Source organism: Oncorhynchus keta, chromosome 29, assembly GCF_023373465.1.
Source record: "Oncorhynchus keta strain PuntledgeMale-10-30-2019 chromosome 29, Oket_V2, whole genome shotgun sequence".
In the NCBI taxonomy this organism is placed as follows: Eukaryota; Metazoa; Chordata; class Actinopteri; order Salmoniformes; family Salmonidae; genus Oncorhynchus; species Oncorhynchus keta.
The window spans coordinates 5,721,010-5,746,208 of NC_068449.1; the positions used below are offsets into that span (position 1 = coordinate 5,721,010).

Consider the following 25,199-nt stretch of genomic DNA (forward strand, 5'->3'; position numbering starts at 1 on the left):
TGCAGTAGCCTCCAGAAATGTCAGAGCCTATGTGTAATGAACCATGAATGGAAGCATAAAGCCATCCACAAAGTGCCCTGCTGGTTACTTGCACTGCCTGCTTTGACACTCTCTTTATTCTGAATTAATAATCCTCTTTTAAATATGCAATTCATGAAAAAGCAGAAGAATCTGTGCACTTGGATAGTAATAAGAGTTTATGTGGAAAAGTGCTCTTTGGTCTTTGGACATCAGATGCAATATTGTACAGTTGTACACTGGAGCAACAAGAATATCTGAGATGGTTTTGTTTTGATTACTGAGCAGATGGAAGCCATAAGACTCTGACCTTACCCTAAGTGATTGTTTTGTGGACGATCGTTGGCCCCTAACTTAATAGCCGAGGTAGCAGAGCCTGCGTTTACACAGGCAGCCCAGTTCTGATCTTTATGAAGCAAAGCCAGGTCAGACAGGAAACCACAGTTTCATCAGCTGATGTTGCACCAATTAGATTCATCACACTACCTTAACATGGGGGTCTATGTAGTTAGATTCATCACACTACCTTAACATGGAGGTCTATTTAGTTAGATTCATCACACTACCTTAACATGGAGGTCTATTTAGTTATATTCATCACACTACCTTAACGTGGAGGTCTATGTAGTTACATTCATCACCCTACCTTAACATGGAGGTCTATGTAGTTACATTCATCACCCTACCTTAACATGGAGGTCTATTTAGTTCTATTCATCACACTACCTTAACATAGAGGTCTATTTAGTTCTATTCATCACCCTCCCTTAACATGGAGGTCTATTTAGTTCTATTCATCACACTACCTTAACATGGAGGTCTATTTAGTTCTATTCATCACACTACCTTAACATAGAGGTCTATTTAGTTATGTTCATCACCCTACCTTAACGTGGAGGTCTATGTAGTTACATTCATCACCCTACCTTAACATGGAGGTCTATGTAGTTAGATTCATCACACTAGCTTAACATGGTGGTCTATGTAGTTACATTCATCACCCTACCTTAACATGGATGTCTATGTAGTTAGATTCATCACACTAGCTTAACATGGTGGTCTATGTAGTTACATTCATCACCCTACCTTAACATGGATGTCTATGTAGTTAGATTCATCACACTAGCTTAACATGGTGGTCTATGTAGTTACATTCATCACCCTACCTTAACATGGATGTCTATGTAGTTAGATTCATCACACTAGCTTAACATGGTGGTCTATGTAGTTACATTCATCACCCTACCTTAACATGGATGTCTATGTAGTTAGATTCATCACACTACCTTAACATGGATGTCTATGTAGTTAGATTCATCACACTAGCTTAACATGGTGGTCTATGTAGTTAGATTCATCACACTACCTTAACATGGATGTCTATGTAGTTAGATTCATCACACAAGCTTAACATGGTGGTCTATGTAGTTACATTCATCACCCTACCTTAACATGGTGGTCTATGTAGTTAGATTCATCACACTACCTTAACATGGATGTCTATGTAGTTAGATTCATCACACTAGCTTAACATGGTGGTCTATGTAGTTAGATTCATCACACTACCTTAACATGGATGTCTATGTAGTTAGATTCATCACACTAGCTTAACATGGTGGTCTATGTAGTTACATTCATCACCCTACCTTAACATGGTGGTCTATGTAGTTAGATTCATCACACTACCTTAACATGGATGTCTATGTAGTTAGATTCATCACACAAGCTTAACATGGTGGTCTATGTAGTTAGATTCACATCCTCTGATGGTCACAATGCGCTGGTGGTTCTTGGTGACATGCTGTTGCTGTAACATGCGTTACTCGCCATCACCATGCGTGTCTGTTTTTCTGAATTCCCACCCCAGCCTCCACCTGTTTGGGCTATGCTTTTGTAATGGTTGAGCTTTGCTATGGCAGTGAGCTTCCCTGAAGCTGCAGAGCCTAATGCCAATGTATTGCCAACCTATTGTCATTTACTTTCCAGTAAGTGGTTAAATGAATATGTGATGTTTTCTGTCTGAATTCCACGAAATGGTCTTTTGAGCAATCAGGTCAGCTCTTTTGCCAACAATTGACAAAATATCAGAATTGGGCTGTCTGTGTAACACAGCCAGAGCTGGAAGCAGATGGGTCACATGGATGCCCAGCATCGGGGTCTGTTCCAAAGGGTGCAGCATTACAGAACGTCCAGAGAGAAATGTATTCAAATCAAATCTTGTGTAGAACCGATGTGACTAACTGGCAATGATATGACTGACTGGCAATGATATGACTGAGTAATCTATGAAGTTCTGAGCGTTTCACTGAATACACTGTTGTTCTCACTGGTAGTGGCACTAAAAAAACAGACTAAAGCCATCGTTAATTTATCTTTTTGCTTATTTATTCTCATCCCTTTTTCTTCGATCACGCCATCAGTTTAGGAGAATGTGTTTTTTATTTTTTTTATTTTAATCCATTTCAATCTTGATGATTCTCATTCACTTTTATCAATATCTGAAATACCTTTACTGTTCCTCTTAGTTCCAAGCCATACAGTAGTAAAGCACTGGCAGCTCGTTCCTATTTATTGTGTTGCACTGAAAATATATATATAAACACAACATGCAACAGTTTGCCCACATGACACCATACACACTGTCTGGCCGGTACAGTTGAAACCAGGGTTTTATCTGTGAAGAGCACACTTCTCCAGCATGCCAGTGGCCATGGAAGGTGAGCATTTGCCCACGGAAGTTAGTTACCATGCCGAATTGCAGTCAGGTCAAGACCCTGGTGAGGACGACGAGCATGTACAGTGGTTCCTCCTTTAAAAGTTGTGGCAAACTGCGGCACACCCTGCATGCTGCTGCAGCATTCTGTGGCACGTCATTTAATTCTCAGCCATTTCTTTTGTTACTGCAAGTTATTGCTAGTTTGACCACCAGAGGGCATCTTTGAGAAGCATTTGATGGTATTCTGTATTGACATTACCAGATAATTTAAAACATTTTTTGTAATTACATAGTATATGGGATTGATTTTAAGAAATTTGGCTTAATTAATTAGATTAATATTATGGTGTTTCCATTAAGAGAAATTGTCCGTTTGTAAATTCAGACCGTTTCGCTCTCGGAGCGCACACTGGACTTTCGGGCCGGGGACTAGGGTTCCTTTGAGGGTTCTGGCCTACAACGGCAGTTAAGTACCCAAGCTAACGTTGGCTAGCTACTTCCAGACACAAATGAGACAACTCTGACCATTTTACTTGCCCTAGCAGACCAGTGCGTTGGTGACTGTAAATGTGCTGCTGGAAACAATTGAATTAAATATTTTTATGACGTTGAATATGGCCGGTGTCAGTAAACGAGTGTTGAGTGCTCGTAAAGTAATTATTCTGCGCTCTGGTACACTCAGACTAGAGTGCTCTGAAATCTGTGTAGATAGTAGGCTGGACACATTACATTTTTAACAATGTTATTTTCTGATAAAAACTACTTCATTGCATCCGCCGCGGAGCCCAGTTTCATAATATGATCATATTTTCAGCTGCTTTGCCGTCGTTTTTGAAGTAATCGCGAAATACCTTATTTTAGTGTATTTTTCACCCTGCCATCTCCTATTAGCTCTATTGAGCACCGTGGCACCAACTCATCTTCCGAACGTTCTATTCCCAACTTATTGTTCAACGTCACAATTCCTGCTTCGCTATATTGTTGGCAATGAGACCTGCTCACGTTGTTTTGTAGTTAAAATGTAAACTAATAAAATTAATATTGGAGCTCTGCGGTCTTCTCATTGTTTCCAATCAGGAAAATGTAGGAAAATGTAGGCATGTCTCTCTTTCGCCAAATATCTCGCAATGTGTATATTTAGATGTTTTTCAAATCGGGTGTAGCTGGTGTGAAATGGCTAGGTAGTTAGCGGGGTGCGAGCCAATAGCGTTTCAATTGGTGACGTCACTCGCTCTGAACTAGTTGTTCCCCTTACTCTGCAAGGGCCATGGCTTTTGTGGAGAGATGGATAATGATGCTTCGAGGGTGGCTGTTGTCTATGTCTGCAGAGGGTCCCTGGTTGGAGCCCAGGTAGGGGAGAGGAGAGGGACGGAAGCAACACTGTTACATGGGCACCATTTTAATCAGGAGAATCTCCTCTTTGTAATTATGTAACTCTGGGCAGCGAGCTCGTTTGTCATCGATCACTAGACTAGAAAACGTCGGAAGCTTTTATTTTTTCATTACGCAGACATAAGCACAGTTGACACCATCGAGGTGTGGATGTTTACTTCCTACACAAGTTGTTTTTTTCCAGTTTCGCCCGATGAACAGATTGTAGTGGTAAAATAAAAGGGATACATTTTTTAATGGAATTCTAAGCATCACTCCAGTCAAAACAGACACAGCATCATTAAAATAATGGACTGAAAAATAATGTCTCAGAGATTCATACCTGAACCGCAGCTTTATTTGCCAAGGAAGAGTACATGATCAGTGAATATATTCATTATACACGCTACAATGTGGGAATCTCATGCGTGGTAATAACTGCAGTACATGTGCATCCTTGGCACAATAAAGTTAATTATATTCTACTCCCAACTTATTGGCTTCATTAATGCCACTCAGACTTTAAGTTGATACAATTTTATTTTACCTTTATTTAACTAGGCAAGTCAGTTAAGAACAAATTGATATTTTCAATGACGGCCTGGGAACTAGTTCAGGGGCAGAACGACAGATTTGTACCTTGTCAGCTTGGGGATTTGAACTTGCAACCTTTCTGTTACTAGTCCAACACTAACCACTAGGCTACCCTGCCACCCCAGTCACTATGATAGCTGAGGTTCACAGATGGGTTCTGAACTAATATTCATACCAAACGTTTTAGGGTCCATACACAGATCAGCTACATACTATAGCTAGCTACACATCCATAGGCATACAGTTATTTTTATCCTCCACTACAAAGTAAGCAAGTAAATGGTTAGCTAGCTATGTTACTTCAGCTGCATTGCAAGGCGAGCTTGCACAATTGTACATTCAATTTACATTCAAGTCACATGCAAACTTGCTCTAATGTTGAGGATAACTTGTTTCATATGGCCACGCTACAATCCTCAAAAACATCAGCCACTACCTAGAATCAAGCCAAATGCCACAGCTGTGAAATGTACTGGTCTGTTTCGAGGGAAAACGGCCACTGAAACCAACCAACGTCAGCTGTTGGTGGATCCACAGCTGTGAAATGTACTGGTCTGTTGGTGAATCCACAGCTGTGAAATGTACTGGTCTGTTGGTGAATCCACAGCTGTGAAATGTACTGGTCTGTTGGTGGATCCACAGCTGTGAAATGTACTGGTCTGTTGGTGGATCCACAGCTGTGAAATGTACTGGTCTGTTGGTGGATCCACAGCTGTGAAATGTACTGGTCTGTTGGTGGATCCACAGCTGTGAAATGTACAGCTGTGAAATGTACTGGTCTGTTGGTGGATCCACAGCTGCAATAGATTTGAAGGGCTCCCTGGCTTCTCTCTTATCACACTTGAGTATTTACAGGGTGAGGGACAGTAACTCCTGTTTTAGGAGTCAGCCGCTGTCACCCCGAGGGGTTTTGTATGTCTCTTATCTTTCACTGAAAAGCACAGAGCACATGGCATAAAGTGTCCTTCAAAGTGACAGATGAATTAAATTGGGCATCTCCCCACTTCAGATCTTCAGAAAGACCCTACTAGTCAGAGGTCCATTGTTCCTGATGGTTTTTGAGAGGCATGTCAACTTTTTATATACTGGCGTAGAAAAGCTGTCAACTAAGGGCCAGGTTGGAACTGAAAAATGTCCATGTGAGTTGATGTGATGAGATCTAAAATCTGACCGCAAGTAGACTCACTCACTCACTCACTCACTCACTCACTCACTCACTCACTCACTCACTCACACACACACACACACACACACACACACTCACGCTCTCTCTCACACTCTTACTCTCACTCACACACACACACAATGGTTAGTTTCAAGACCTCTCACTCTCTCACAAACACACACACACACACACACACACACACACACACACACACACACACACACACACACAGACACACACACTGGTTAGTTTCAAGTCTCCAATCACTCACTCACTGGTTAGTTTCAAGTCTCCACACACACACACACACACACACACACACACACACACACACACACACACTCCCAACACAGTGGTTAGTTTCAAGTCTCTTGTCACTTGCTCACTCTCTCAGCTCCATCTGTCACTGTCCCTGGCATCTTGCCCTACTCTTTGAAGAGATGAGCTGAAGCTAACGAGACTTCCTGTGTCATCTCCTATCTGAACAGAGGTTGTGAACTGTCATCTACAAATCTGTGCACACGAATGTGTACAAATGAATGTTCACATTTGCTGCCTGTTGAGTTCATGGCAAGCATCAAACAGTTTGAAGTTTGTGTACATCTTCTGTACACCTGACATACTGCGCCAATATTAATGGTAAATAACTTTGGATGTAGTAACTACACTACTGTACTTTATTAACAGATTTAGAAGCTTTTGTAAACTTCTCAAATTGGTGTCATGTGTATCTCTCTCTCTATCCTGCTTTATAGTTATCATGAAAGTTGTTTCAAAGCTGTGGTGGAAAAAGTACTAAATTGTCATACTTGAGTAAAAGTAAAGATACCATAATAGAAAATGACTCAAGTGAAAGTGAAAGTCACCCAGTAAAATACTACTTGAGTAAAAGTATTTGGTTTTAAATATACTTAAGTATTAAAAGTAAAAGTAATGAATAATAAAAAAAATCCTTCTATCAAGCAAACGACCGGTACATTAGAAACATATTTTTTTAAACCCTGGATACCCAGGGTTACACTCCAAAATTCAGACTTCGTTTACAAACAAAAGCATTTGTGTTTAGTGAGTCCGCCAGATCAAAGGCAGTAGGGATGATAAGTGATGTTCTCCTGATAAGTGTGTGAATTGGATCATTTTCTGTTCTGCTAAGCGTTCAAAATGTAACGAGTACTTTTGGTTGTCGGGGAAAATTTATGGAATAAAAAGTACATAATTCGCTTTAGGAATGTAGTGAAGTAAAAGTAGTCAAACATATTAATAGGAAAGTACAGATACCCCCAAAAACTACTTAAGTAGTACATCATTAAAGTATTTTTACTTAAGTACTTTACACCACTGTTTCAAAGGGATGCTAAATTACCATTTTTTTCTCATGGCACCTGGTTTGCATTCATTAATGCACGCAATGGAAAAGGTTTTTCAACAGAAAATAAAAATGAAAGTTTCTTATTTGAAAGATCCATGTTGAATTGTAGTCCCTCGCGGTTTCAGTCCATTTTCTTCCATGTGGAGCTTAAAGAGCAACTGAATGTACCTATTCCACATGTGTTTCTCTATTGCTCATTAAGAAAAACTTAATTTCATTCTTGGGGATGCTGTTCGATGTGGCAGTTACTGATGTTTGTCCCCGATTAGACACCATAGTAACAAAGCGAGTATCACTTCCTCAAAATGGTCAGAATGAATCGAAGTTTTAACTCAAGAAATCTGAAAATCATTCAGACATCTTTTGCCGAGGAGGTTTTCAGTGGTGTAAAGTACTTAAGTAAAAAATACTTTAAAATACTACTTACAGTAAATCGTTTTTTGGGGGTAATTTACTATTCATATTTTTTTTTATACATCTTTTACTTGTCCGCAACATTCCTAAAGAAAATAATGTACTTTTTACTCCATAAATTTCCCCTGACAACCAAAAGTACTCATTACATTTTGAATGCTTAGTAGGATAGGAAAATGGTCAAATTCTCACTTTTAAAGAGACCATCCCTACTGCATCTGATCTGGTGGACTCACTAAACACAAATGCTTCATTTGTAAATTATGTCTGAGTGTTGGAGTGTGCCCCTGGCTATCTGTAAAATAAAAATAAATTCTGCCATCTGGTTTGCGTAATATAAGGAATGTGAAATTATTTAGACTTTTACTTTTGATAATTAAGTATATTTCAAACAAAATTATTTTAGACTCTTTTAACCCTCAAGTAAGTCCTGACGAACTCGCTGAATTTATGAACAAAATGATCCTATTTACACTTTGTAGTCAATTTTGACACTAGAATAAATGTTTCTGACTCCTATTGATGACACATAGGCCACTTAGTATCAGTTGTTTATTTCCTTCAGTTGCGCTTTAATGAACAGGTATGACTCATTTGTAGATATGAGGAAGATGTTTTTTGTTCATATTCACTCATTCAGAATAGGGGGATTGGTGCATGATATTGTCCCATTAAAACTGGAGTCAGAATGAATCTATACTGTCATTAAAAATCATTGCACAAAGACATTAACGTTGGTTCCAGTCAGAAAGGAAAGACTTGGGTGTTAAATGTCATGCTAAGTGAGGGGAAAGTGCTCAGAATGCAATTTAGGTGCTGATTCAGTGTAGGGGGTCAAGCTCTCTGCTGTCTGCCTACTGTATTTAGCCGTTTTCATACTCCATTAAATCAGACATGAGGCCTTTTTACAGCTGTTTATCATACACTACAACTTTAATATTGATGAGACCAATTATGATTTACCCCAATAAGTGTGATTTTTGACATGATGCCAACATTATACTAAAATTACCATAAAGTTGTCTCAGACTAATTATTAGCTCAACATTATACAATTTACTTCAAGTGCGAAAACATATCAGAGTTGCGTGGCAACCCAAACACCTAATTCCGGGCAAACGCTCGGCCACGCCCACGGACGTCAGATCCCGATTTATTGTGGGAAAGAAACTGAGTACCTCCCCGACTATTTCCAGAATGCAAACGCATTCTAAACGTTCTGATTGATCCCAGAAACCGATGGGTTGGGCTAGATCCAGAATAAGTCATCATTATCTTTGATACTCTGATTGGTTAGAGATGATCCAATCGCTGATTTACTTTGTATTGTACAACACCCCTTCATTTTGACTTTACCACAAACGACTTCACCACAAACGACTTCAATGATGGCAGTCTCAGATTGAAGCATGCAACGAAGATGGAGCAGTGAAATAATTCACTTCTGAGTCCTCAGGCAAACATCAGAGAGCCTTTATGTTTAGAATGGCTATGGTTGAGAAGTAAGCTATAATAACCTAGTGGATGTTCAAAATGTTATTCAAAGCAATAGGAGCAAAAGAGGCATGGATTTCATATAGGTTTAATTAGGCCTATACTTTCATTGCTGGATATTGATTTGAAATGTATTTCACCGTTGTATTGTTTTGATAGGTGGACATTGGATAGCCTGAACTGAATTTGTTCCATCCCATGGAGGAAATAGACTTTGATTGGACAACCTAGATTTCAAAGACTCGCAATACCGTCGTTGTCATTGGTTTACATTTAGTTTGGAGATTTTCCGATTGGGGTTGATTCAATGAAGACTTTGTAACAAAGTTTCCGCTTGATATTGATTTTCTCATAGGTCAGGGCGCCGCAGTGTCGTGAAGCAGGTTTGATTCATGCAGCAAGTTTTAATTGTCGGAGAAAACTTGATCGTTGAAGGTAGAACAGAGCGATATTGCAATTACTGGCAGTTCATTTTGACCTCGGTAAACTTCGATAATAGGAATCTTTTGAGAAAATCGTAGCTCTCATTAACGATATTTTACTCGATGTCCCAGCGCAACAGCAGTCTCTTAATGCAGCGCATGGATATTATCTCCAACATGCTACTTCGGAAGTAGGTCCCCGTTTTACCACGTCTCTATTGGGCGCTCGTTTTTTTTCTAAATTACACCTCGACTCTGGTCATAATTTATAAAAGGTGTAATCTGAATTAAGAGTGGACTCAAACCGATCTTCCATCGGGACCCAAGGTAAAATTGCATAGCGCATATACGTCATATTTAATGTAAATGCTAATTGAGTGAGTGACGATGTAATAACATGCTTATAACCGCTTTATTACGCTTAGTCAGTGACCATAGTCATTCCTGGCCTGCATCCACCTGAACCCCTACTTTTGATATTATACCACATCCTGTCATCATGTTAGAATATCCCATGTCGATGGCCGAACTCAATCATTCAGAACAGATTCTGGCAACGCATTATCAATCTCATAATTTGGGTTTCTGGGCAGACCATAATGACCGCCTATAATATTAAATATTCGATTAGTAGTAATGAACACCCATATTAGTTATTAGTTAATCATAATGTGTGTTTCCGATCTAGTGGTTGTATAGCCTCGTGCTCATCATGGTGATAAATACATCTGATAAACCCGGACGGTGATAATACGGAACGTGATGATATGGATTCCATTGATATAACGCCCTATGGGAACTGCACTGTAGCGCAAGGTCGCTTCCCTCAACATATCCATGGTATTTTGACTCTCTCTCTCTCAGTATTATTTGAGTTTAGGGCAGGTTTTGTGGGTTACACGATGATACCGTTAGATTATTAGGCTATTCCATATCCAGCAGTAGGCTATTTTTCACTATCTACTTGCAATGTGTTGGTCACTCATTGTGGCGCAAACTGCAAATATTTCTCCAACACCAACTTTTGGTGTGATGGAAAGTAAAATAATAAAAAAAAGAAAGAGGAAATATAATTTAGATGCTATAGGCCTAGCATAGAAATATGTTTCTTATTCAGAGTTTGACCCTTTCTCAATATAGCGTGTCTGTAGAAAACAATGTGCGTCAGTTACACTTGATCCGTTGCATAGCCTTCTGTCGTATCCCAATGAAGCAACTTGATTTGATATCCATACACAGAAACTCAATGCGTGTCTCCTTCTGTTCTCTCGTTATCTGTAAATTAAATTAGTCTTTCTCGTGTATTACATTTCATGGTCCTCAGGAAATAATGTCCAACCAAATTGTGGGATGTTTGGAAGTGCAAGGCTAAAAATGTTTTTTTTTAGAATCAAGTCGACTTACCGTTATTGTGGTTGTTATTTAAAACGAATGTCTGCTATAGAATAGGAAAATAGGGAAGAAAGACAAGAACAATTACATTTTGATTTGGTTATGCTCTTAATACTTGTGGGGGATTATTCTCTTAAACACATCTTAGTATTGATTTGTAAATTAAATGATCATAAACTTTAAAAAACAATATGACCAAAACCACAGGCATCTGTTTTTCTTCTTCTTCTAGTCTTATCTAATTGTAATCTTGACTCAGTAGTGGGTTTGAAAAGGTCGCTATTTGTTTCTGAAAGATTGGAGGAAACCAGTGAAAGGATATTGTGAAGATAAAAAGGACCAGACCTGTGTTCAGTTCAGTTTCTTTCAAATACTGTACTTGATTGAGCTTTTGCTTGGCACAACTCAATGGAATCATTCCAAAAGTGCAAACCCCACTTATCTGGCAATCCAAAGCTCGTACTTAAGGGTACCCAGATCTGTACGCCACTTGTGTTGGGTAGTAATCATGCATATGGGGCGGCAGGTAGCCTAGAGCGTTGGGCCGGTAATTGAAAGGTTGCTGGATCGAATCCCCGAGCTGACAAGGTAAAAATCTGTCGTCCTGCCCCTGAACAAGGCAGTTAACCCACTGTTCCCTGGTAAGAATGTGTTCTTGACCGATAAAGATTAAATTAAATTGCAAATAAATACAAATGAGGCATAGAGGCAGGTCTCTCCTGTACTTCTGTTCTAACTGATCTGTGGGAATAACAGAACTACAACTATCAACTACTACCATCAATAGGAAGGCAGACTGGGTTCCTGTAAGGTAGGGATGTTTAGGTCTTGGATGTGTGAATAAAACCTCCTCCATTCATGTCATAAGAAATTCCCACTGCCTCATGATATCAAACAAATTAATTGGGGGGTGACTAGTTTACAGTTATGGGTGTTTTCCTGCATTGATTTCAGGGGGTAGTAGTCACACCAACATTTGAATGGTTGCAGATTGATTTTATGACATGTTCCAACGCCGATATGATTTTTCAAAGCCGATACCGATTAATCGGACGACTTTTGTATTTTATTTTTTATTTATTTGTAATAATGACAATTTCAACAATACTGATTGAACACTTATTTTAACTTAATACATCAATACAAATCTATTCAGCGTCAAATAGATAATGAAACATAATGAAACATGTTCAATTTGGTTTATATAATGCAAAAACAAAGTGTTGGAGAAAGTAAAAGTGCAATATGTGCCATGTAAAAAAGCTAACGTTTAAGTTCCGTGTTCAGAACATGAGAACATATGATGGTTCCTTTTAACATGAGACTTCGATATTCCAAGGTAAGAGGTTTTAGGTTGTAGTCAATATAGTATTTGTAGGACTATTTCTCTTTATACCATTTGTATTTCATATACCTTTGACTATTGGATGTTCATGCAAAGCAAGGGGAACAACCACTCCAAGTCTCAGAGCGAGTGACACTTGAAATGCTATTAGCGCGCACCCCGCTAACTAGCTAGCCATTTCCCATCGGTTACACCAGCCTAATCTCGGGAGTTGATAGGCTTGAAGTCATAAACAGCGCAATGCTTGAAGCACAAGGAAGAGCTGCTGGCAAAATGCACTAAAGTGCTGTTTGAATGAATACTTACGAGCCTGCTGGTGCCTACCATCGCTCAATTGGACTGCTCTATCAAATATCAAATCATAGACTTAATTATATTATTAATAACACACAGAAATATGAGCCTTTGTTCATTAATATGGTCGAATCTGGAAACTATCATCTCAAAAACAAGACGTTTATTATTTCAGTGAAATACGGAACCCTTCCGTATTTTATCTAACGGGTGGCATCCCTAAATATTCCTGTTACATTGCACAACCTTCAATGTTATGTTATAATTACGTAAAAATTCTGGCAAATTAGTTCGCAACGAGCCAGGCTGCCCATACTGTTGCATATACCCTGACTCTGCGTGCAATGAACGCAAGAGAAGTGACACAATTTCACCTGGTTAATATTGCCTGCTAACCTGGATTTATTTTAGCTAAATATGCAGGTTTAAAAATATATACTTCTGTGTATTGATTTTAAGAAAGGCATTGGTGTTTATGGTTAGGTACAGTCGTGCAATCGTTACTACTTTTTTTTCGCAAATGCGCTTTTGTTAAATCATCCCCTTGCGTTGCATCGATTATATGCAACCCAGGACATGCTAGATAAACTAGTAATATCATCGACCATGTGTAGTTAACTAGTGATTATGATTGATTGATTTGTTTTTTTATAAGATAAGTTTAATGCTAGTTAACAACTTACCTTGGCTTCTTACTGCATTCGCGTAACAGGCAGTCTCCTCGTGGAGTGCAATGAAAGGCAAGTGGTTAGAGCGTTGGACTAGTTAACTGTAAGGTTGCAAGATTGAATCCCGGAGCTGACAAGGTAAAAATCTGTCGTTCTGCCCTGAATAAGGCAGTTAACCCACTCTTCCTAGGCCGTCATTGAAAATAAGAATGTGTTCTTAACTGACTTGCCTAGTTAAATAAAGGCGTAAAAAAATATATATTTACATACCGATTTCCGATTGTTGTGAACTTGAAATCGGCCCTAATTAATCGGCCATTCCGATTAATCGGTCGACCTTCAGTTCATAGTATGATAGAAGATTAAGTGTCGTAAGAGAAAGCAAGTCATCATAAGTCTTCAGAAGACTATGGGTCATTTCAGGTTTTAGGTTTTGTATTGGAAAAGCGACTGTGGAAAGCGACTGTGGAAAGTGGCGATTTTCCTATTTGTTAATGACAATCCACTCTTAGACATTATGACTAGAGTGTGATTGTATTTCCCGAGAGCTAAACGTTTATTGTAATTTATTCTGTGAGGATGTAGATAAAGTAGAATCTGAAGCTTGTATGATGAGTCACTTGGATCTGCACAATAGGATAAGGGCAAGATTTTGCTTTCGTGTGTGTGTGTGTGTGTGTGTGTGTGTGTGTGTGTGTGTGTGTGTGTGTGTGTGTGTGTGTGTGTGTGTGTGTGTGTTGGGTAATTCCTACATCGATATGATCCTATGTCAGTCAGCAGCGGTATCTTTCTGACCTTGTCACTTTTTGAAACCCATATCCCCTCTGTACTAACCGTTTCTACTACAGGCTTACTCTTTAGTTGCAAAATATGTGGTCAACCACATCAGTGTTTCAGCAGATAAAATATAGCTGTTTTTTTATGGGTGTTTTTTTTATGGGCGTAATAAAAACTGTATTGAGCCAAACTTTCTTTTTGGGCATTCATCCACTGTCATGTCGGTTTTTGCAAAAAAAAACTATCCCCATGTATTGATTTCTTGGTCTCCTTCCCCAGGGTCTGTATGAAGGGATGTGATGACCCATGCAGATACCGCCCCAGTGACTCCTGGGAGCAGGTAGGTCTTCCACATGCAGAGGCCATGGTGGGGGGAGCCCGGCCAAAACTAAAAAGAGGGAGGCCCAAGGAGGTAAAGAGAGGCAGTGTGAAGGAGAGCAATGAACTGTGGGAAGAGGAGGAGGGCAGGAAGCTGGATCTGTGCGAGGGGGACAGCCTCGACTGTCGAGTCCTTCTCACTCGTCTGGAGTCGAGCGGTGATGAGGACAAGGAGAGCTGCTTGGAAGCTCCAATAGAGACCAAAGAAGAAGGGAGCCATAGCCTGGTGCTTGGAAGGACCAAGCCCTGCAAGTCTAGACAAAAGACCTGCAAAGCCTATCGGCTAGCGCCGAAACCAAACAATCAATCAAAAGTGTTATGCACATTACCTGTCGTGGAACCTCGCAAACGGAGGCTGGCCTCTCTCAACGCGGAGGCTGTAAATAGTCTGCTCTTATACAGAGAACATCCGCAAGGGTCCAGACTCGTAAATAAGCTACATTCCAATGGGAATCTGGCAAAGGATACAATCATTTTGGGCCATAACACCCCAAGTGGTCCTAAGGTGGCAAAATCAGACATTTGTGGAATTGGAAGTTCCAAAACATACCAAAAGACTATGAAGATGGAGGATGTGGGTCTGCTGAGTCTGTACGGTCCCACCCCTCGGCGTCAGGCCAGCCTCAATGCTGCTGCTTTGCTCAAGATCACCAGCACCTCCTTCAAAGCCAAACACCGGGGGGCCAAGGCCAACTGCAACCAGCTGAGTGGGGTAGTGAGGATCAAGCTAAAGAAACAGCATCATCATGAAATCCATCACAGGCAATACCAGGTCCAGCCACAGCTGGTTCAGAAATCCTGTAATCTCTGTAAAAGGGAATACTTCCACCCAGAACCACAGTGGGAGGGGACTACAGGGGGGAATGGCTCCATCAGATCTGACTTCCAGTGTGGATCCTTCCTTGGCTACCCGATGAAGTCTGTGGAGGAGCCAGTCGAGACCCAGGCGACTCCTTCTTTATGCTGCTGCTCCCAGGAAAGGTTGGGGGAGTACTGCCACCGACTGGTCCTGTTCCTTGGCCAAAAGAGCTTCGGTGACGACGAACTTGAGGAGCATTCGCTCTCCAAGGGCCGCCTCCTTTCTCCCCGTTCCCTTGCCCACCCACATGCCCTGACCATAGCCCCCCACCCTTACCCATGTTTCTCAGGCTATTATGTCCACTTTGCCCACCACAAGACCTCCTCTACCCTCATGACCTCCATGAGCTCCAGCCCCATGCCCTACCCGCCCTCTTCTGTGGCCTCCATCACGTTGTGCCCTGGTGGGGTCCAGAGTCCCAAGCTGCTGTCCCCGACCAGCTCCCACCCCTCAGGAATCTCCCTCCCGTTCTACTGCTATGGAGAAGCCTGCAGAATCAGTCGCTACCCCTACAGAGCAGTAACAACCCTCGCCAGCAGGGGGTGCTGCTATAATGCAGGTTGCTCCAGCTGCAGCCATAACACCAAGTTGGGTAAGAGAAGGCAGAAATGCCTATAGATATGTAGTAATAATGATGTGAATGGGTCATGATGATTGCAGAGTGTTAACTGCATATTTGAGATGGCTCAGTGACCTTTTTTAGTCAATCAGTCAAATCAGCTACAATCTGCCGAGAAAATTCTCATGTTTTTACCTTTTTTAGAATACAGAGAATCAGAAATGTCACAGGTGAGGCAAGAATCTAAAGTTTTCAAGAAAGTTGTTCAGTTGTGTTCAAGGATTAGGTGTCCTAGGGTTAGGATTAGTTGTTCTAGGGTTAGGATTAGGTGTTCTAGGGTTAGGATTAGGTGTTCTAGGGTTAGGATTAGGTGTTCTAGGGTTAGGATTAGGTGTTCTAGGGTTAGGATTAGGTGTTCTAGGGTTAGGATTAGGGTTAGGATTAGGGTTAGGATTAGGTGTTCTAGGGTTATGATTAGGTGTTCTAGGGTTAGGATTAGGTGTTCTAGGGTTAGGATTAGGTGTTCTAGGGTTAGGATTATGAGTTCTAGGGATTCATTCAGTGGGATCTAAAAGCCCAGTAGGGTTTAAATCCACAGTCCTGAGCTGAACTTTGTTTCTTTATCCCTGCTCGCCACTCTAGCCATTAGTTGCGTGAGTAGGTCCAATGAGTAATCACCACAGATTGTGTAAATAGAATGTACTGTATTTACTATTGAAGCTGTGGACTATTCGTCTGGAGATGCCAAGCTGTGCTCTCTGATCAACCAAACCCCATTTACTCCCAGTGGTCATATATACACTACCGTTCAAAAGTTTGTGGTCACTTAGAAATGTCCTTGTTTTTGAAAGAGAAGCACACTTTTTGTCCATTAAAACTTGATCAAATTGATCAGAAATACAGCGTAGACATTGTTAATGTTGTAAATGACTATTGTACCTGGAAATGGCAGATTTTTTTTATTGAATATCTACATGGGCATATAGAGGCCCATTATCAGCAACCATCACTCCTGTGTTCCAATGGCACGTTGTGTCAGCTAATCCAAGTTTATAATTTTAAAAGGCTAATTGATCATTAGAAAACCCTTTTGCAATTATATTTGCAGAGCTGAAAACTGTTGTTCTGATTAAAGAAGCAATAAAACTGGCCTTCTTTAGACTACGTGAGTATCTGGAGCATCAGAATTTGTGGGTTCGATTACAGGCTCAAAATGGCCAATTAACTGTCTTCTGAAACTCGTCAGTCTATTCTTGTTCTGAGAAATGAAGGCTATTCCATGCGAGAAATTGCCAAGAAACTGAAGATCTCGTACAACGCTGTGTACGACTCGCTTCACAGAACAGCGCAAACTGGCTCTAACCAGAATAGAAAGAAAAGTGAGAGGCCCCAGTGTACAACTGAGCAAGAGGACAGGTTTGAGAAACAGACGCCTCACAAATCCTCAACTGGCAGCTTCACTAAATAGTACTCGCAAAGCACCAGTCTCAACGTCAACAGTGAAGAGGCAACTCTGGGATGCTGGCCTGCTAGGCAGAGTTCCTCTGTCCAGTGTCTGTGTTCTTTTGCCCATCTTAATCTTTTATTTTTATTGGCCAGTCTGAGATATGGCTTTTTCTTTGCAACTCTGCCTAGAAGGCCAGCATCCCGGAGTCGGCTCTTCACTACTGGCGTTGACTGGTGTTTTGCGGGTACATGTGGAATCATTTCAGCCTGTCTTGTGTGTACAGTATCGAGCTCTGCCATAAAACTTAACAAACCATATATATATATACACACACACACACACACACACACACACACACACACACACACAAGACAAGACAGACTGAAATGATTCCACATGTCATTTCAGCCAGGAGTCCCATAGCCCCTTTACAGTACTTGAGTCACTGCCTCCGGAGCAGTGGATGACGACCAGAACAGGGCTACTCTTACTGAGGGAATTTGTTCTCAGCTGGTCTGTGGTCAGATCGTATTTGTCGGGGACCACAGCAGCACTCATGACTTCATTTAAGTATGCTGATTACAGATCAATATGGCGTGTCGTTGGCTAGTCTGCTCAGAGGCGCTATTAGCTGAGGTAAATTGGTATTTGACAATGTCTTGCCTCTGTTGAGCTGCCTGCTTTGATGTGACACAGAAATTGACCCTTTTCCCCAGAGAAGTGATGGAGACTTCTGTTTTAATTTCCTACTAACCACAAGCTATCCGATTGCGAGAGTCTATTATAATGTGACATTTGTTGTATCATCCTAGCTGGCCTTAATGTTCAGGTGAACCTGCACTACACTAGTGTGGTGGGTTGATTCCTTTGGGGTTTTCAAAGACTCCACACACACACTCCTACATTACATTACAGCGTCTCCACTACCATTGTGTACAGAGCCAATCATGCATCAGCTGATGGAATCATAGATTTCCAGGAACAGTAGTGGTAAATGAGTGCTGACTGAGATGATGGGAGGCAAGTAACATAAATGCTATAATAACATTTTTTTTTTAAAGATATATAAGTAGAATATTTGCATAATAGGTGGCTAAACACTATTCACTAAAAAACATCTCTCCACTACATCACTATTACAGTATCATAATTATTCCATTATTCCAGAAGGTTCAGTTGTGTCAAGTCGGATAACAGAAAGATTTGAACATATAGACAGCAACATTAACACATAATGGATACAAATGCTGACAAGGTATATACAAGATAAAAATGGAAGTCACAGCCATCCGTTTTCATTTCAAAGCCGTACTGTTGCTTGTACAAAACTTGTAGCAGCTCTGTTGGTTCGCGCCCTGAAGGCAGTGCTGCATATTGGCTGTTCAGTGGATGTGTAACATCCAAGATTATTTTATTACCCCTTTTTACTTGTGCGCTCTTTGTAAATGTCTCAGAGAGCTTTTTGCTTGTACAGATAGATGTATGTTCCCTCCCTCTGATCACTCTCAATATCCCTAGCCAGCTATTTGATTCCACACTGCCTGTCTGGGGGACCATCAGGCCACAACAAATGGCCATCTCTGCTACTCTGATGTGGCCAGCCCTGTGGCCATCCCCGTGGCCATCCCCGTGGCCATCCCCGTGGCCAGCCCCGTGGCCAGCCCCGTGGCCAGCCCTGTGGCTCAAAGCTACAATTTAAGACAGAGGATACAGATCGTGTTCTTATCTCTACTGCACACAGCGTCAGTGGCACTGAAACAGTGTCCCCATGGCAGGAAAGGAGAGGATGAATGTGAAGTAAGATGTGAGTTTAAGAGACTGATTACTCCAGTGTCTGACTGTTCCACTTTTCCTCACAGAAGACTACTCCCCGCCTTTGGAGGACCACAGCCCCCCCTCTGTCCCAGTTTTCCCCACACAAGGCTGCCTTGCCACCGCCAGCGCTCCCCCAGCCGGCCAATCAGTGCCCCACCTCCAGAACCCTCTATCGGACCCAGGCCAACCAAGGATTACGCTGCAAGTGACCAGGGAGTGTCCTCAGCGTGCAAAGCCACCCAGCAGCTCTCGGTCTGGGGTATGTGGTGACTCCTATATTCGAGACGAGCATCAGCTGGGGCCTGCCGTCAGCGGAGCTGCCAAGCAGCAGAGGATCACCCGTCGCCGGGCAACCAATGGCTGGCTGCCCGTGGGCGTGGCCTTCGAGAAGGAGGTTTTCACTGTGGTATGTGTCGCTCTGTGTTAAGAGATACTGGTTGTGCCTTGTCAGATAGCTAGTTGAGGCTACAGAATATTAGAATTTCCTCTGAAGGAAAACTTAGTCTGTATGCATGTATGGTATTATTACCATCCACTCTTACTTCTGTGCTAAAAACATTGCTAATAACCGGGTGATTAGCATGTGCTAACAATACTGTTAATAAATGGGTGATTAGCATGTGCTAACAATGCTGTTAATAAGCAGGTGGTTACCATGTGCTAACAATACTGTTAATAACAGGGTGATTAGCATGTGCTAACAGTACTGTTAATAACCAGGTGGTTATCATGTGCTAACAATACTGTTTATAACCGGGTGGTTACCATGGGCTAACAACAATGTTAATAGTATGTGCCATCAACAATGACATAATGACTATGTTTCCAGGGGGAAGAGACGACAGTGTTGCGCAAATGTTTCGAAGGAGTACAGCGGGACGGGGAGGTCATTCGTGTTCGAGACACAGTCCTGCTGCGCTCCGGTACCAGGAAGAAGTCTCTGCCCTACGTAGCCAAAATCTCAGCCCTGTGGAAGGACCCCGAATCAGGTGAAGTTCTGCCTCTTTCACACGTAGCTAAACTGATACAAATGGATGATACAAAACGATAGGCTTGTTTTTAAAAAACGCTTCAAATAGTGTTGCTTTTGTTTTAAATACTTGGTCGGCGCTCAAGTGAGCTTGCCTGGCACAGACAGTGTGCCAGGCAACTGATGGCCAGGTTTTGTACTTTTTCATATTACTCCATCTGGCATTCCAGTCAGCAATCAAATGCTCTGTCTGCCGCAAACTTTTGTAGAATGTGACAAAAAAAGTTTAAATGATTATGAATGGGCTCCCTACACATCACATCAAATGTTCAATTAGACTTTGGTAGTCCTCTTCTCACTCTGAAAATGGCACTGTTTGTGTGTCCTCAGGAGAGATGATGATGAGCCTGTTTTGGTTCTACCGCCCAGAACACACACAGGGAGGACGAAATCCCAACACACACTGTGAGGTGAGTTCTCCGGAAAGCCCAGTTCACACTGTAAGGTGAGTTCTCCAGAAAGCCCAGTTCACACTGTAAGGTGCGTTCTCCAGAAAGCCCAGTTCACACTGTAAGGTGAGTTCTCCAGAAAGCCCAGTTCACACTGTAAGGTGAGTTCTCCAGAAAGCCCAGTTCACACTGTAAGGTGAGTTCTCCAGAAAGCCCAGTTCACACTGTAAGGTGAGTTCTCCAGAAAGCCCAGTTCACACTGTAAGGTGAGTTCTCCAGAAAGCCCAGTTCACACTGTAAGGTGAGTTCTCCAGAAAGCCCAGTTCACACTGTAAGGTGAGTTCTCCAGAAAGCCCAGTTCACACTGTAAGGTGAGTTCTCCAGAAAGCCCAGTTCACACTGTGAGGTGAGTTCTCCGGAAAGCCCAGTTCACACTGTAAGGTGAGTTCTCCAGAAAGCCCAGTTCACACTGTAAGGTGAGTTCTCCAGAAAGCCCAGTTCACACTGTATGGTGAGTTCTCCAGAAAGCCCAGTTCACAATGTGGATGCCATCTACAATGTTTGTGCAGACTCAGCCTGGGAAAAGAGATGGCAAACACACTGTTTCCATTTTATGATGTATTTCCTGGAGAAATAGGCTGCACAGGCTTCCCATTGTCAATATCCCCCAGGAACAAACATACTTTGTTCACCCAGGCTATGAATACTAAACAGCAGCCTTATTCACAATGCTCTGCGAGAGAGAGTTGGGGCGTGTTCAGTAGGGAGAAAGCGTTTTGAAACCGGGAGGCACTAGCTGAACTCGTCCAATGAAAAAAATGATTTTCATTAGGGTTGTAAAAGGTTTTACTACAGTGTGCTCTGCTGGATACCCTGGGCTTCGAGAAGACCAAAGCTACTGCTCTGCTTTACGGAAGTCTCTGAAATGATAACCAGCTAGGATTAAATCAAAACTTAGACTGCACCATTTTTGAATTCCCAATGCAAGGGTGATTTCCTGATGAAGAAGTTGGTTGAAAAGGGCTATGCAGAATTTTCTGTGTGAAAACGGATATTTTAGAATTGGGTAAGGGTTTGGTTGAGGGTTTGGCTAGTCAGTTTGCACATCAGAAAAGTCTGTATAGATCTTCCCAAATGGGTCTTTATGATGATGATGTCAGACACGTAGTTAAGGGATCGTTCAGAAATGACATATTTTGATATGTTCAATATGCTGAACTACAGTATGTTCAATATGCTGAACTACAGTATGTTCAATATGCTGAACTACAGTATGTTCAATATGCTGAACTACAGTATGTTCAATATGCTGAACTACAGTATGTTCAATATGCTGAACTACAGTATGTTCAATATGCTGAACTACAGTATGTTCAATATGCTGAACTACAGTATGTTCAATATGCTGAACTACAGTATGTTCAATATGCTGAACTACAGTATGTTCAATATGCTGAACTACAGTATGTTCAATATGCTGAACTATCTCTTTACGCTGCTGCTTCTCTCTGTTGATAATCTATGCATAGTCACTCTCTACCTACATGTACATATTACCTCAATTACCTTGACTAACCGGTGCCCCCGCACTTTGACTCTGTACCGGTAAGCTCTGTATATAGCCTCGCTACTGTTATTTTACTGCTATTCTTTAATTATTTGTTACTTTTATCTATTTTTTTACTTAACACTTATTTTTTCTTAACTGCATTGTTGGTTTTTAAGGGCTTGTATAAGTAAGCATTTCACTGTTGTATTCAGTATTTCACTGTAAGGTCTACACCAGTTGTATTCGGCGCATGTGACAAACATTTGATTTGTTTTGGTTCATGAGATTCAGTTCTCTCTCCTCTTGTCACCCAACTTCATTTCCAGAATGAAATTTTTGCATCTCGGCATCAGGATGAAAACAGTGTGGCCTGCATCGAAGACAAGTGCTACGTTTTGACGTTAGCACAGTACTGTAGGTACGGTCTGTTCATCTCTGATGGGAGATGGGGTGTGAGAATGAATAGTATGTGGGAGACACAAGATGTTGAGTGGGATTCTATTACATTTTATTTGTTGCATTGCATTTGTTCACTTATTTGCGCAGTCTTTTTGACATGTCCTTTGGCTTGGTGTTTCAGATATTGTGCTTTGGTGACTCGTCGGGGGGAGGATCTCCCTGAAAGTGCCACCAGAGTGGTGCCGCCTTCTGTCGAATACGCCGTCCCTGCCCACTGCTGTGTGCCAACGGACATCGACCCCGACCTGGTGTTCATGTGTCGCCACGTCTACGACTTCCGCTATGGACGCATCCTGAAGAGTCTGCAGTAGCACTTGTGTGGATGGTGGTGGAACGGAGGAATCTTAAACAGTGAAAGAGAGAGCTGAAAAGACAGGATTTTGAGACCGACCAAAAGCCACTCTGTTTTGAAAGGAGTGGAAGATGTTGACAGTTTTAGGCAGAGGAAGTCTCTAAGTCTGGAAGTGCTTTTGCCCAATGTCTCTATCTCTCACTCTTGAGAGGATTTGCGAAGGGTCACACTTGGTCAAAGAGGAATTGTGTTTTATCATCCCAAGCACAAATCCCCTTCAATAAAACTGATTTGCCAAATTTTTATTTTATTTTCGCATCGTCCCATGACTTTGCCTGTATCTATGTGGGTTATTAGTTACGTTGTGTTGGCAGATGGTATCAGTTAAGACTTGTTTTGTATTTAATGGGATGACTCATGAATCTAATCTAGATGGTGGCTTAACATATTTATCTGTATTGATTTAGTCTTTAGTTTAAGGTTTAATTGGCTTAAGTGCAGAGAAATATTTATTTCTATATGGAGAATTTTTAATTACATTTTTTTAAAGTAATTTAAGAGTGCATTATTTAGTATTTTCAAAGCAAGGAAGGCGACTACGAGATAATTATCATTCCTAAGTAGAAATGATCCAGGCGTTCGCCAAACACTAACTCTCTGTCTGCATTGTCTTAGAGGTAAAGTACCAGTGAATCCCAAACCAGCCTCTCGCCTATACCTCACCCCTACCAACTATACCTCACCTCTACCAACTATACCTTACCCCTATCAACTATACCTCACCCCTACCAATTCATGACCCTACGTAGTCACGTGTTTCTGACAAAACTCCCAGAGTGGCGAGAGGATTAAATAAACCGAGACACACTCTTGACTTGAATTATGCAACTCATGTATGACATTTAAATAATAAGAGCATGAAATTCAAATGAACAAATTCCCCTGGTCATTTTACAAGATATAAAATCAGACACAACAAATGCTCCATTCTCTTGTATGAAATTGTACAAAATATATTGTGTTTACATGTTGGAATAGCTCTTCGCTTTGGAACAGGCAGCTTTGCTGGCTTGGTCGAAGTGGCTATCGAAGGGTTTGGTCATTGTCACACCCTCAGCTTTGGGACACTTGTTCATATGAAGGAGGTGAGTGTGAAAGTACAAATGGAGGGGAGAGGGGAAGGGACTGGTTTGGGATTCAGCATGAGAACAACCCCCACGATAATTGTTTGTCCCTACTACCCTGCCTTGAATTGACCAATGAACGGGGGTTTGAACACCACACACGCACTGCCATTAGCCATAATAACTTGCCTTACATCCCGCCGGTCGACATCTAGGATGCAAGCTCCAATACGTTCAGTTCACACCTCACCAAAAAACCTGCCTTCCATCTAAACCAAGGTTGCCAGTGGGTGGAGCTACAGTTCAGTACAAGCCCCTCCCCATGTTACTGTGCACTAATCTATGTTCCATTATGAGATCATCGACTGTGTCCTTAAACTGAACATGCTACTGATTCGTTAACATGGAAGTCACACTGTGGATTTATGTACATGTGTTTGCTTAGATTAGAGGGAATCAAAGTTTGGTATCACAGTTCCTGGAAAAGCTTCCTGTCTGATCAACACACACACACACACACACACACACACCTGCTTCTAAGACATATCTCGATGTATAGGGCACAAGCCATAGGAGTACCTTCCTTACACGCTCAAGTCCTTTTTATGTCCAATCAAGATGTGATCGATGTTTCTTACTTGACTGTTGTGCCTGCCTGTCTCAGTGGACTCAGTGTCCAAGAACTATCCATGAAAAGTAGGCCAAGATTATTGTTATTTTTTACGTCTTTTTTTAAATGCCTTTTTTTTTCATGAAATTCTGTTAATTGCTAAGAAATGTTTGTACCAACAAGGGTATAGAATGTGTATAAAATGCCCCATTCAACTCATTCCCCGGCGTAGAAAACTCTCAATTCCAAGTTTCTTTGTTCTTGTGTGCATTATGTTCCGAGTTTTAGAGGTTCTGGGAATTCTGGGAAAGAATATTCACAGCACAGTGTTTGTATTATTTAACATGTAATATACAAATATTTGAATGGAATAAATAATTAGTTTTAACCCAAGAGTCTCATATGATGATGTTGCAAAGTCAATAGGGCAAATGCATATGTTTTTCTTTCTCTTTTTCTCCCCCCACTTAAAAAAAAATATATATATATATATATATAAGTGTAATTTCCTTCTGGTCTTGTAAGGTGGGTGAGCTGTTGCTAGGAACAGGCTGAGAAGTGTACTAAGAACAACCCACCACAAGGTGTCATACTAGTTCATCTCTCAGTGTTTTATTTAACATCTCTCTGTCTTGTGACAAATCCAATA

The 25,199-nt window shown here is 41.3% G+C and overlaps 1 protein-coding gene across 4 annotated transcripts in view; it reads left to right on the forward strand.

Moving 5' to 3' along the window:
• LOC118362234 (bromo adjacent homology domain-containing 1 protein-like) overlaps positions 1-24,938 on the forward strand; it is a 34,432-nt gene extending 9,494 nt beyond the window's left edge. The window contains exons 1-7 of one of the 4 annotated variants that reach the window (XM_035742413.2): positions 9,465-9,890; positions 14,319-15,868; positions 19,142-19,503; positions 19,927-20,086; positions 20,458-20,537; positions 22,392-22,483; positions 22,646-24,938. In XM_035742413.2, coding sequence (XP_035598306.1) covers positions 14,326-15,868; positions 19,142-19,503; positions 19,927-20,086; positions 20,458-20,537; positions 22,392-22,483; positions 22,646-22,835 — 2,427 coding nt within the window. In that variant the 5' untranslated portion in view covers positions 9,465-9,890; positions 14,319-14,325 and the 3' untranslated portion in view covers positions 22,836-24,938. Of the gene's footprint in view, positions 1-9,464; positions 9,891-14,318; positions 15,869-19,141; positions 19,504-19,926; positions 20,087-20,457; positions 20,538-22,391; positions 22,484-22,645 lie in introns of those variants that run through there. The other 3 variants (XM_035742415.2, XM_035742410.2, XM_035742414.2) reach the window with 3 other exon arrangements.
• Positions 24,939-25,199: the final 261 nt, after the last annotated feature.